Source organism: Pristiophorus japonicus, chromosome 7 (genome assembly GCF_044704955.1).
Source record: "Pristiophorus japonicus isolate sPriJap1 chromosome 7, sPriJap1.hap1, whole genome shotgun sequence".
Lineage (NCBI taxonomy): Eukaryota > Metazoa > Chordata > Chondrichthyes > Pristiophoridae > Pristiophorus > Pristiophorus japonicus.
Genome location: NC_091983.1, coordinates 12201706 through 12216396, shown reverse-complemented (window position 1 = coordinate 12216396; position 14691 = coordinate 12201706). Strand labels below are relative to the sequence as shown.

General features: G+C 45.6%; 1 protein-coding gene across 2 annotated transcripts in view; it reads right to left on the bottom strand.

The window, feature by feature from the left end:
* LOC139267059 (katanin p60 ATPase-containing subunit A1-like) overlaps window positions 1–14691 on the bottom strand; it is an 83288-nt gene that overhangs the window by 47653 nt on the left and 20944 nt on the right. Inside the window, exons 3-5 of one of the 2 annotated variants that reach the window (XM_070884817.1) lie at window positions 10193–10366; window positions 6483–6550; window positions 1667–1853 (exon numbers count right to left, since the gene is read on the bottom strand). In XM_070884817.1, the coding sequence (XP_070740918.1) occupies window positions 1667–1853; window positions 6483–6550; window positions 10193–10366 (429 nt within the window). Of the gene's footprint in view, window positions 1–1666; window positions 1854–6482; window positions 6641–10192; window positions 10367–14691 lie in introns of both variants that reach the window. The other variant, XM_070884815.1, reaches the window with a different exon arrangement.

Below are 14691 nucleotides of genomic sequence, written 5' to 3'. Positions count from 1 at the left end.
ATGGTTCATCAGTCATTGAAAGTTGGCATACAGGTGCAGCAGGCGGTAAAGGCGGCAAATGGTATGTTGGCCTTCATGGCTAGGGCATTTGAGTATAGGAGTAGGGAGGTCTTACTGCAGTTGTACAGGGCCTTAGTGAGGCCTCACCTGGAATATTGCGTTCAATTTTGGTCTCCTAATCTGAGGAAGGACTTTCTTGCTATTGAGGGAGTGCAGCGAAGGTTCACCAGACTGATTCCCGGGATGGCCGGACTGACATATGAGGAGAGACTGGATCAACTGGGCCTTTATACAGTGGAGTTTAGAAGGATGAGAGGGGATCTCATAGAAACATATAAGATTCTGACGGGACGGGACAGGTTAGATGCAGGAAGAATGTTTCCAATGTTGGGGAAGTCACGAACCAGGAGACACAATCTTAGGATAAGGGGTGGGCCATTTAGGACTGAGATGAGGAGAAACTTCTTCACTCAGAGAGTTGCTAACCTGTGGAATTCTCTGCCGCAGAGAGTTGTTGATGCCAGTTCATTGATCTATTCAGGAGGGAGTTAGATATGGCCCTTACGGCTAAAGGGATCAAGGGGTATGGAGAGAAAGCAGGAAAGGGGTACTGAGGGAATGATCAGCCATGATCTTATCGAATGGCGGTGCAGGCTCGAAGGGCGGAATAGCCTATTCCTGCACCTATTTTCTATGTTTCTATAATGAGGCCTCTCATTGCAATCTGTAAAAAATGGTTAGTATTAGATGGTCTCCACTGGTGAATGTGGCATCAGAAATGAAGGAAATGAATCTTCTGTGTTATAGGATTGTCTGTCTGATAGTATTGCTATCAGAGTGGAAAATTATAGAAACACCTGCATTCTTTGTTTTAAAAACAAAAAAGTATATAGGGATCCAATTTTCAGAAAATACAGAAAGACTAAGTGCATGCAAATATACAGCATTATATTCTTATCCCTAGAAAATAGCCATAAGCCAATCACAAATATTAAACTGCTGAAAATGTCAGCTTTGCTCACTTGGTATCATTCCTGCCCACGTCAGAACAAAGAGGATTCAAGTCCTATTACAGGACTTGAGCACATCATTTAGGAGGAGGCAAGTGATCCCATGACACTATCTGAAGTGGAACCGGAGCTTTTCCTTTCCAGCATTCCTCACAACCAACACCAGCAACAACAGATTAACTGGTCATCCGTCTCACAGCTGTCAGTCTGATCTTGCTATGTTTAAGTTGGCTGCCGTTTTTTCCTCACGTAACAGTGGCTACACTCCAAAAGTATTCCACGGTCTCTCCTTCTTAATTTACTTTATGAACCTAATCAAACACTGCATGTGTTGTGTAAATAGAAAATGTGTCAGGGACTGATGGTTTGTTAAACATGGTAAATAACATTACTTGCTTTTGCATGTCATGTATCTGGAATCCCCTGTAAGTCTATTAGACAGGTACAATCAAACATCTCTACTAAAAGCAGTGGGAAGGTATAGAATGTTAGGGACAATCAGGTTACAACACTCGTCATTACGACAGCAAACACCTCTGTGACATAAATCTTCACTCAAGATTTAGAAATATCTAAAGGATTCAAAACTTTCTTGGTTTATTTCTAGTATTTCACCATCCTGTAAAATTTATTTATTTTAATACAATAATACCTACCTTGTCCTCCTTTCCTTTGTTTTGAATTTCTTTCTTTTCCTTTCCTTTGCTTGCTCTGACTCTGTCACTGTTTCCTATTCGGGCTACTGGACGGGCAGAACCTCTAGGAGCCCCTAGACGGTCTTTGTGAGGAGCTCGAAGGTCATTGCAAGGAGTTGACTGTCGTTTTCTCGGATGTGGTGATGGTCTACATTCAGGGGAACACAAATCTGTCTGGTTAGACTAAGTCAGCCAACGTTCTCGACACACGGTCAGCTACATCTAATTGCCCAGTACTATGTACATCTTCCAGCTACAAAAGCTGGTCACTAGTTTTTTTGAAGAATGTTCAAATTAGCACATTTCAAATCATACTTCTGATTCAAGCCAAAGGTTTCATCATAGAATCATAGGGCCTGAATTTGCCGCCGAGGGTCTCCCTGTTTCTTTGGCGCTCTCCCCTCCGTGTGGGTTTGGTGAGGCTCTCGCGCTGGCGGTTTGAAAGGACCGCTGGGGAGTGTCCGCTGGCGTGCACAAGCGGGTAACGCCTAAAAAAAGCCCTCTCGCCCGAAATTCATCCGAGCGGACCTCTGCTCCAGCAGGAGAAAAGACCGCCGTATGGAAGCAGGTATTACCTGGACGGTAGGTATGAAGACCTGCAAGAAAAGGTTAGTGACATTTTTTTAATTTAATTCTTTTGCAACGATTTTTTTTGAAACGGTCCTCTGAAGGCTTTATCACGCTTTGTTTTTTATTTGTTGAACATTTTTTTTTGCGTTTCCCCCCTCCCTGGGCCCAACACCAGCCTCGGCGTTACTTTGTCGAGGATTGCATTTGCAGCCCAGAATCGCCATGTAACGCCCATTTTTTCCGCTAGGCGTTTCCCTCCCCATTTTTTCAACAAACTTCCGCCCAAAGTACCATCAGGATCTTAGCGATCTTTTCGATGGTAAGTGGGTGGAACTTAGGTTTGACCAAATTCAGGCCAATCGACATTTACATCACAGAAGGCCATTTCGGCCCATTGTGTCCGCGCCTGCCGACAAAGATAAACGGCCTAATCCCATTTTCCAGCTCTTGGTCCGTAGCTCTGTAGGTTATGGCATTTCAAATGCATATCCAAGTACTTTTTAAATGCGGTGAGAGTTTCTGCCTCTACCACCCTTTCATGCAGTGAGTTCCAGACCCCCACCACCCTCTGGGTCAAAAAAGTTCTCCTAAACTCCCCTCTAGATTTACTTTAAATCTATGCCCTTTGGTTATTGACCCTTCTGTTAAGGGAAATAGGTCCTTCCTATCCACTCTACCTTGGCCAGAGGTGGTGAATTATTTGGGCTGGAGGGCCACTTCAAAAGTTTGGGTGAGCTGTTGAGTGCTGCACACCAATGTTCCCCCTAAGCGGTCGTGCACCAATCGCGAGGTCCCGCGTGGGCTGCTCACCAGTTCCTGCTGTTGGAAGAAATACCGCGCAGCAAATTTAAAGGGTTTGTGCATGTTGGTGAGAGCAAAGTGTTAAAATTGGTAAATTTGAAACAGGCCAACTCAGTGTTGATCATCACTCCGACTTCTACCCTCCCAATAATTTATAAACATGAATTCAGATAGCAATCAGATAATATCTTAAATACACAAATCTAGTGTAAAGTGGTAAAACCTTGCGATACTAAATGAATTAAATGATAGATCAATTGTTTATATGTTGTACTGAAAGTCTACTTGGCTGGTTGGCAGAGGGTCTCGAGACTGCGGATCCTCCGATACGAGAGGTGTTCTCTGTTTAGTGCGCTGAATACGGGAGTCCGAGGCTTCGCACAGCCTGAACTACAATCAGTGCCATTACCCGGAGTCTTTGTGCCCCAGGATCCACTCCCATGTCTAAGACGGCGATAAGAACCCCCCTGCCGTCGTACTCTGGGTACCAGGAGAGGAAAGATGCAGCAGTAAGAGAGTCACTGAGAGGAGCGGCCATGTCTCGACTCAGACTCATGTGCAGCTCGAGCTCCGGCTCATGCTCTATTTCTGTCCCATCCAGTGAACCGGATAGAATGGACTGGCAGGCCTGATAAGGCCATGGGCCCTATTTTGTCCACCGCTGGGCTAGAAGCACCCCTGCTCTTTACTGAGGAAACTCCCAAAACGGCAGGGACCTGACATAACTGGGTCTGCGCCAGAGTTACGCCTGGAGACTGGCAGTGTCCCCGTGGAACTCAGACAACATCTTTCACCCAATTGCACCAATAAACAAAAATAGCATTTTATAACTCACTGGAATGAAATCAAGCCTAGGATCAATTTTGAATTAGTCGCTAAAATTCCTGCAGAGATGAGTTGCGACTAAAAACTTGCTGCAAGTTTAAAGTAAACAATCTTCCAATTGATTCGATTGTGTCAATTCCCAGTCATGTTGCCAATGGTGTTATTTATATATTTAAAGTATTTATGTTATCATGCATATAAATTGGAAAGTTTGCACAGATTTACGGACACTGAACCCACAAACCGTGAGTAACTCACCTTTCACATTACAGTGACGGAACAAAAAAGGAGATTTCGGGCATGATAACACATTCATGCAGCAAACGGCAGGTTCGATTTGCCAGCGTGTGTTTTTGGTTATGGCTCCCCTGCTGCCTCGGAGACAATGACCCACCTCCCAACGTTACATAGAGCAGGGTCAGGTGCAGCGGATGTTCATCCTCGAAGCCAGACCTTGTGGCCCGGATTGAATCCATTGGCGGGCCGGATATGGTATTTTGCCCGTAACTGATCAAGGCCCCTCATAATTGTATACACCTCAATAAGGTCTCCCCTCAGCCGCCTCTGTTCCAAAGAAAACAACCCCAACCTATCCAATCTTTCCTCATAGCTAAAATTCTCCAGTCCAGGAAACATCCTCGTAAATCTCCTCTGTACCCACTCTAGTGCAATCACATCCTTCCTGTAATGTGTTGACCAGAACTGCATGCAGTACTCCAGCTGTGGCCTAATCAGTGTTTTATACAGGTCAAGCATAACCTCCCTGCTCTTTTATTCTATGCCTCAGCTAATAAAGGCAAGTCTTCCGCATGCTCTCTTGAACGAACACCTTATCTACCTGGCCTGCTACCTTCAGGGATCTGTGGACATGCACTCCAAGGTCCCTTTGTTCCGCCACACTTCTCTGTGTCCTACCATTCCCTTGCCCTGTTATCCCTCCCCAAATGCATTACCTCATACTTCTCCGATTGAATTCCATTTGCCACTGTTCTGTCCACCTTACCAGTCCATTGACATCTTCCTGCAGTCTACAGCTATCTTCCTCACTATCAACCACACAGCCAATTTTTGTATCATCTGCAAACTTGTTAATCATGCCCCCTATACTGAAGTCTAAATCATTGATGTATACCACAAAAAGCAAGAGACCTCGTACTGAGCCCTGCAGAACCCCATTGGAAACAACCTTCCAGTCACAAAATCAACTATTGCCCTTTGCTTCCTGCCACTGAGCCAAATTTGGATCCAACTTATCACTTTTCCTTGGATCCCTTGGGCTTTTACTTTTGTGATTAACCTGCCATGTGGGACCTTGTCAAAGGCCTTGCTAAAATCCATGTATACTATATTACATGCACTACCCTCATCGATTCTGCTCATTAGATCCTCAAAAAATTCAATCAAGTTAGTCAGACACGACCTTCCCTGAACAGATGCATGCTGACTGTCCTTGATTAATCCATGCCACTCTAAATGACAATTCATACTGTCCCTCAGAACTTTTTCTAATAATTTGGGCTGAGTGGCCTGTAATTACTCGGTCTATTCCCTTTCCTCATTTTTAAACAATGGCACAATGTTCGCAGCAAGAGAGGATTGGAAAATGATTCCACTATTTCCTCCTGTGCCTCTCTCAACAGTCAGGGATACATTTCATCTTTCTTCCCAAAGTCTGCCACTTCGCACTTGTCCACTCAGTGCAAGTACCTTCATTTCCCCTCAGGAACATGTAAAATAACACATCCATGTGAAAATGCCTTGTATTCTTCAAACTAGAAATGCCCAATTTTACAGCTAATTTTATAACGTGGCTATCTAATGCCCGCTCTACGATACATGGTTGACTCCGAAGGCTAAAGCACTGTTTAAGGCAGCCATACAGGATAAACTACCGCACACTGTCGTCATTAAGGTTCCAAAACTCTCTTCAAATGGTGATTTCATACTACCTTTGACAGAAACTGCCAACATTCATAGATACAAATGGTGCACACTGTTGGGATAGGTTGTTGGGTCATTATTTGTTGAACATTGTCATTGCAAATTTTGTGTCTGGTTGTCATGTGATGTGGATCACCACGGTGCACTTACCCGAGTTTGTGATTCACAGGAGACGGGTGAAGACTACAACTGCTATAATGTACTTTTCTCTCAATACAGATTTGTAACTATAAACACAAGAGTTATAATTGCCCATTCCCAGCTGAAGATTAAATCTCTGGGAACAGAGCAGAACGCAAGCTCCAGACCCTAAGGAGAAGTGCAGGCACATGTGGGAGAAAGTTCGGAGCGGCATTCTTAACAAATAATGGCTAACTTTATAGGTTAGTTTAGCATTTACTCTAGAATTATGTCATTTGTATTTGATATGGTTTAAATCTCATTTCTCTGCAGTCAACAACTCCGTTAGTGTTGTATTATGCGACTACCATGATGGTAGAAGAAATGGATGGATTTTGGCGTTTCTTCGTCTAGTAATTCCTAATCAAATAATTGCTATCTTAAAGCACACTTTGCAGTAAATTGCAAACATTCTTCAACCCAAGTTTAAAGAATACAGTGCACATAAGATATTACTTACTTGCGTTCTACTGGCACAGGCAATGACCAGACTTCTAAATCATGTGCTGGTCCCTCATGCCGTACAGCCTGCAAGGGAGAACTGTCATGTTTAAAGCCATCCAATGTTGCCATAATCTCTTTGACATGCTGACATTCTTCAGTTATCTCTTGCCATACCTGTTGGGATACATAGCAAATAGAAGGTTGTGATTCAAAGAAAAGACTTGCATTTATACAGCACCTTTCATGACCACTAGATGTCCCAAAATGCTTCACAGCCAATGAAGTACTTTTTGAAGTGTAGTCACTGTTGTAATGTAGGAAACGTGGCAGCCTATTTGTGCACAACAAGCTCTCACAAACAGCAATGAGATAATGACCAGATAATCTTTTTTAGTGATGTTGATTGAGGGATAAATATTAGCCATGACACCAGGGAGAACTACTCTGCTCTTCTTCAAAATAGTACCATGGAATCTTTTACAACCATCTGAGAGGGCAGACGGGGCCTCGGTTTAACATCTCATCCGAAAGATGAGCGCCCGACAGTGCAGCACTCCCTCAGTACTGCACTACACTGCCAGCCTAGACTTTTGTGTTCAAGTCTCTGAGACTTGAACCCACAACCTGACTCAGTGCTACCTACTGCTACAACATTCAGTTAAGGAGTATGGATTTATATGAATCATATACAGATCAGGGAGTTCTCCTGCTGTCCTGGCCAACATTCTAACCTCATCCATAACCAAAAGCTGATTTAACTGCTCATTTATCGCATTTGCTGATTGAGGGGCATTGCTGCCAACTGTACTTAATACCAACTGTACTTTGAAAAGTAATTCATTGAATGTGAAACATTTAGGAATGTCCTGGCAGGCATGATAAAACACTGGATAAATGCAAGTTCTTTCTTTTTATTAAACTTACAAGAATAGCCAGGTAGAATTATTGACATCAGTGAAACCATGGCACTAAACACCAGTCATTCTTTTCTTCACTATCATAAACTTCTAAAGTACAAAGAAAGATTTGTAACATTATAAAGACATAAAAAAGCTATATTTTTCAAAATAATCCTATTCAACAAACCTATAGATTTTTAGTTTTTATTGGGAGGAAAATTGCAGTCGGAGGCTTCCTTCGTACAAATGCCTCCGACCCGAAAAAAATCTACGAAAGTACCTGGTGGTCCCGGAGGAATGCAGGACTCTGGTCAGAGGCCTAGATTCGTTACGTAGCGTACGGGGAGATGTCTTTCAGGTAGTACATACTGGAGTCACGTGGGCCTGGACCACCAATCACTATACAGTATTCTCATTGATAAAAATGGGAACGCAGTTTGTACAAGTTCCCATTACTATCAAAGAGAATAACCCCCTAAAACACCGAAACATAGCATAATAAATAAATAAAACACCTCACCTATTTAAAATTAATTGAAATTAAATTAATTAAATGTTTTAGAAAAAAATATTTTTTGGATTTTCTTTTTAAAAAAAAAGTGTTTTAATAGGGTTAAAAATAAACTTGCCTTAATGGACAGGGTTTTTAAATGTAAAAATAAGTGTTTAAATTTAATTTTTGTGTTTTAAAACTGTTACGCTGGTAAAAGTAAGCTATGCGCACCTGCTTTTACCAGGCGTAAATGTTTGAAGGAAATTCGCTGGGCATGAGATGGGCAAATAACCCAATCACTTCCACGCGAATATCCTCCTCCCGGGGATGCGGAGGATCTGTCTGGAGAAATCATGACAGATCGGAAAAGCTGATCTTTGGCGCATGCGCACTGCGCCCTCAAAACCAGCTTTTGCGAGGACTCGCCGGGTCCTTATGCACTCTGTACGGACCCGGTGAGGCTGGAATTTTCGGTCCAATGTTTTTAGCTATCTTAATTTCTGTCGTTGTTCAGAGGCATTAACCTCTGCCCACAGCTTGGAGATTGGGCTGGTAATCCACCCACCAAATGATAATCAGCTCAACGGAGTTACCAACTGAAATTTCGGACTTCAGCTCCCAAATGGCACAGTCAAAGAATGTGTAGTGTGCAGAATATTACAGAACTTTCAGAGGAACTGAAAGCATGTGTCTGCCATTCTGTAAACGAATCCTGGTTTTCCAAATGATTTGAAAAGCTGCGGAATTTATTATTCTTCAGGTACAGCTTAATGTTTTACCAACTGCTTATTTTGTGGTTTAGAAGGATAACCTGGATGGGTAGATGGGAGATGGGAGTAGATGGGTGAAGGGGAGAGAGGGCGGGGGTGGAGGGGAGAGAGAGGGGGGGTGGAGGGGCGAGAGAGGGGGGGTGGAGGGGCGAGAGAGGGGGGGTGGAGGGGAGAGAGAGGGGGGGTGGAGGGGAGAGAGAGGGGGGGTGGAGGGGAGAGAGAGGGGGGGTGGAGGGGAGAGAGAGGGGGGGTGGAGGGGAGAGAGAGGGGGGGTGGAGGGGAGAGAGAGGGGGGGTGGAGGGGAGAGAGAGGGGGGGTGGAGGGGAGAGAGAGGGGGGGTGGAGGGGAGAGAGAGGGGGGGTGGAGGGGAGAGAGAGGGGGGGTGGAGGGGAGAGAGAGGGGAGGGTGGAGGGGAGAGAGAGGGGGGGGTGGAGGGGAGAGAGAGGGGGGGGGTGGAGGGGAGAGAGAGGGGGGGGTGGAGGGGAGAGAGAGGGGGGGGTGGAGGGGAGAGAGAGGGGGGGGTGGAGGGGAGAGAGGGGGGGGGTGGAGGGGAGAGAGAGGGGGGGGTGGAGGGGAGAGAGAGGGGAGGGTGGAGGGGAGAGAGAGAGAGGGGGTGGAGGGGAGAGAGAGGGGGGGGTGGAGGGGAGAGAGGGGGGGGGGTGGAGGGGAGAGAGAGGGGGGGGTGGAGGGGAGAGAGAGGGGGGGGTGGAGGGGAGAGAGAGGGGGGGGTGGAGGGGAGAGAGAGGGGGGGGTGGAGGGGAGAGAGAGGGGGGGGTGGAGGGGAGAGAGAGGGGGGGGTGGAGGGGAGAGAGAGAGGGGGGGTGGAGGGGAGAGAGAGAGGGGGGGGTGGAGGGGAGAGAGAGAGGGGGGGGTGGAGGGGAGAGAGAGGGGGGGGTGGAGGGGAGAGAGAGGGGGGGGTGGAGGGGAGAGAGAGGGAGGGTTGAGGCGAGAGACAGACCACGCCACGCCAAGCCAAGCCACAGAGCGGCCAGAATCCGGAGACATCTTTTTGGCTCCGTTTTCAGCCCACAAAGTCGGCACATCTCTGGTAATTGCGCCGAAAAAACAGGTGGGCCAATTTTGAGCCTTTAGTTACAGCGTAATTAAATGCCTGTCAAATACATGTCATGCACCTAAATCTGATAACTGTGGCCACTTTGAACAGATGGAAGAATCAAATAATCACCTATAATTGTAATGTAAATAATTCATTCTCCCTGCCTGTCGAGAATGCAAGACAAGCAGTAACTCAGCAGCAGGAAGATTGAGGCAATTTTGTTCATGAGCATTGGCATGGTAGATCAGCTGTAATATTTAAAAGCATGTTCATTTGGGAAAACTGATAAATTTAAGATCAGCTTAAATTTTAATACAAAACCTCTTTCTCTGGAGATGGAATAGTGCCCGTCATGCAATTGGTTTTACAGTGCCACTGGCTTCCAACGGAGACATATCAAATCTGAGCACATAAACTGAAATGCTTACATACAGCACAGGCCACAGTGCCCCATAAATCCAACAGGGCAACAGAAACATGAAAAAAAAAGTACAGCGAGTTGCTTACCTGATTCCATTTCTGCTTGTATGAAGGATCTCTGACAGAGGATAAGTACTTTTGAATCTGTTCAATTACTCCCTGGTAGTACACCAGTGCAGAGTCGTAATTCCCCAATAAGGCATATTCCCTGCCCAACTTCACATTCTCACTGATCTCAACAAGACTCATTTTCATTGCATTCTAGAAGAACAAACATGAAGAGTGTTTAAGACTTCAGGAAATATAACCTCTTGCTATTTGTGGGTCTATCCAATAAAACCTATTGGTTCTTCAAACTTATTCACTTAAGTGAAACATTGCATCGTCTTGATGCAGAATGGCATAATATTCACGCAAGTCTTTCTTTCAGGAACGGTTTCCCTGCGAGTTTCCCACTCTAATTTTGTGTCCTTCTCTCTTCGTCTCTCCGAAAGTGCAATCTTTCGGATGAGACGTTAAACCGAGGCCCCGTCTGCTCTCAGGTGCATGTAAAAGATCCTGTGGCACTATTTCAAAATAGAGCAGGGGAGTTTTCCCTGGTGTCCTGGCCAATATTTATTGCTTAATCAACATAATAAAAAAAACAGATTATCTGGCCATTATCACATTGCTGTTTGTGGGAGCTTGGTGTGCGCAAATTGGCTGCAGCGTTTCCCACATTACAACAGTGACTACTTTCAAAAGTACTTCATTGGCTGTAAAGTGCTTTGAGACATCTGGTGGTTGTGAAAGGCGCTATATAAATGCAAGTCTTTCATTCTTTTACTCTATGATTGTCACAAGTTTCTTTCATTGTGTTGTCTCCATCTTTATTTGCGTACAAATCATTATACACTTTTTGTTAGTCTTTTCTTCCCTCTATCTCCTCTTTCCAGTTTCCTACTGAAGCTATGCGATCACACATGCTCTTTTCTTGTTGTACACAATAAGTTGTCGTAAATATAATGTAAATCATAGTCATCGCTGGAGAAATACCACCAACGATGTCTCCGCAAGATCCTGCAAATCCACTGGGAGGACTGACGCACCAACGTTAGCGTCCTTGATCAGGCCAACATCCCCAGCAGCGAAGCACTGACCACACTCGACCAGCTCCGTTGGTCGAGCCACATTGTTCACATGCCTGACACAAGACTCCCAAAGCAAGCGCTCCACTCGGAACTCCTACACAGCAAGCAAGCCCCAGGTGGGCAGAGGAAACGTTTCAAGGATACTCTCAAAGCCTCTTTGATACAGTGCAACATCCCCGACACCTGGGAATCCCTGGCCAAAGACCGCCCTAAGTAGAGGAAGAGCATCTGGGAGGGCGCTGAGCACCTCGAGTCTCATCACCGAGAGCACGCAGAAAGCAAGCGCAGGCAGCGGAAGGTGCGTGCGGCAAACCAGGCTCCCCACCCACCCTTTCCTTCAAAGGCTGTCTGTCCCACCTGTGACAGAGACTGTAATTCCCGTATTGGACTGTTCAGTCACCGGAGAACGCACTTTTAGAGTGGAAGCAAGTCTTCCTCGATTTCGAGGGACTGCCTATGATGAGTGTTTGGACGCCTATAGTGAAAAGGAGGCGGTTGGGGCCAAGAAAGTGGAAACTGTTAAAGTGGCAGTGGGTGTCTGAAGAGTCACGGATGTAGGTGGTCCATCCTGGTGTTTATGATCCAAAGTCTCCTCCCACCCCTCTTCATCTCATCCTCTCAACACATTCTTATTTTCCTTTCCCCCTCATGCTTATCTAGTTTCCCCTTAAATGGCAGTCAGGGCCCGCTGGAAGGAGCCTTCGAAGATCTCCTCAACTGAGATACTGCCAAATACTCGATACCTCAGTCAGTCACCAGGATGGCCTGAGGGCGCTTTGCTTGTTCCTCGAGCAGAGGCCCAACCAGTCCCCATCCACCATCAACCCCCTCCGCCTGGCTGAACTTGTTCTCACATTGAACAATTTCTCCTTTGACTCCTCACTTCCTCCAAATTAAAGGTGTTGCTATGGAAACATATGGGTCCTAGCTATGCCTGCCTTTTCATGGGATATGTGGAACATTCTTTGTTCCAGTCTGACTCAGGTCCCCTGCCTCATCTTTTTTTTCCCGGTACCTTGATGACTGCAGTTTCTTGCTCTTTCACTTTGCTTCCAATTTCCACCCTGCCCTCACCTTCACATGGTCCATCTCCGACTCTTTCTTCTCTTCCTTGACTTCTGTCTCCATTTCTGGGGATAGGCTATCGACAAACATCCACTACAAGCACACTGACTCCCACAGCTACCTGGACTACACTTCCTCCTACCCCGCATCCTGTAAGGTTTCCATTCCATTCTCCCAGTTTCTCCATCTCTGCCGCATCTGTTCTGACGCCACCTTCCATACTAGTGCTTCCAATATGTCTTCCTTTTTCCTCAACCAAAGATTCCCCTCTACCCTTCGATCATGTCTGTTCCATTTTTCCGCACTTCTGCTCCCCCCCCTTACCCTCCCTCCCAGAACCACGATAGGGTTCTCCTCGTCTTCACCTTTCACCCCACCAGCCTCCACATTCAACAGATCATCCTCCGTCATTGTGATCCCACCACCAAACACATCTTCCCCTCCCCTTTCAGCATTCCGAAGAGACCGCTCTCTGAAACACACCCTAGTCCACTCCTCAATCACCCCCAGCACCTCCACTTCCCATGTCAGCTTCCCGTGCAAGCGCAGGAGATGTGACACCTACCCTTTTACCTCCACCCTTCCCACTGTCCAGGGCCCCAAACACTCCTTCCAGGTGAAACAGCGATTTACTTGTACTTCTTGTAATTTAGTATACTGTATTCACTGCTCACGATGTGGTCTCCTCCACACTGGGGAGACTAAACGCAGATTGGGTGACCGTTTTGTGAAACACCTTTGTTCAGTCCGTAAGCGTGACCCCGAGCTTCTGGACGCCTGTCACTTTAATTCTCCTCTGTGTCTTACACTGTTCCAACGAAGTTCAAGGAACAGCACCAACTCTTTCGATGAGGCACTTTACAGCCTTCTGGACTGAACATCGAGTTCAACAATTTCAGATAACCTCTGCCCCTATTTTTTCCACATGGCAGCTGCTGATGTTTCCCATTTAAACCTCTTCTAGACTCATCTTTTGTTTCTTTACTGGTCCCAGCACCATCCCCTTTTGCTTTGTACTATCATCCCTTTTGTCATTCAATCACTCCTGCCTTCTACTCCATCACAGACCTTCCCTTTTGTTCTTTCCTCCCCTCCCCTCCCCCTGCCTCTGCACCTGCTTAAAATCTGTAATAACTTTTTCCAGTTCAGATGAAAGATCATCGACCTTTTGCTTTTGTACCAGCATAGACCATTTGGGCCAAATGGCCTATTTTTGTGCCTTAGACTCTATGCAAATCTATATAAATTTCTATGTCTTACCTACGGTAAGGACCAAGGAACATAATGTGATAGCAGTCAAGATGCAACAGGTTAGAAGTAGGAACTCGCTTTGATGGAGTCAGGCTGTATGGCAGCTGGCACAACATGCATATTAGAAAGAGAAACTGCAGTTATAGGGCTGAGGATAGGAAGAATCGATGGGCTTGGGATTGAAGTGCGTGTTATGCAGCCTGGAGAAGCAAAGAGAGAGACAGAAAGACAGATTTTGCCAGCCTATTTATAAGGTAACAAACAATACAAGAAATATTTGAAGGTCACCACAAACTTAGCCAACTCCTGTTAGAAATGTCCCCATTAAGTTTTGCCCAGAGGCCTAACCTCTATTTTGGCTCGGAGGCCACAACTACAGTCAGGAAACATTGATGCACATGGCCACGAAAACTAACTTCGGCTATCAATAAGCACGAGAGGAACAAAGTTACAGCAAGAGGCCATTCATCCCCTCAAATTTGTTCGCCATTCAATTTGATCATGACTGATCCATTTAACTGTAACTAATCCATATCCCTTGATACCCCTACCTAATAAATACCTGTCAATCTCAGTCTTGAAAATTTTAATTCACTCAGCCTTTTGGGGGAAGAGAATTTCAGATTTCCACTACCCTTTGTGTAAAGAAGTGCTTTCTGAGTTCACTCCTAAACAGCTCTAATTTTTAGTGTCCTTTTGTTCTGGATTCCCTCACCAGAGGAAATAGTTTCTCTGTATCTACTCTATCGAATCGTTTATAAACATCTCAATCAACTCACCCTTGAACAACAACTTGTATTTACATAGCGCCCTTAATGTAGTAAAACGTCCCAAGGTGTTTCACAGGAGTATTACAAGACAAAAATTTAACACCGAACCACACAAGGGAAAATTAGGGCAGATGCCCAAATGCTTGGTCAAAGAGGTAGGTTTTAAGGAGCAGCTTAAAGGAGAGGTAGAAAGGCAGAGAGGTTTAGGCAAGGAATTCCAGAGCTTGGGGCCTAGGCAACAAAAGGCACAGCCACCAATGGTTGAACGATTATAAATCGGGGTGATCAAGAGGCCAGAATTTGAGGAGCGCAGATATCTCAGAGGTTTGTAGGGCTGGAGGCGATGTCAGAGATAGGGAGGGGCGAGGCC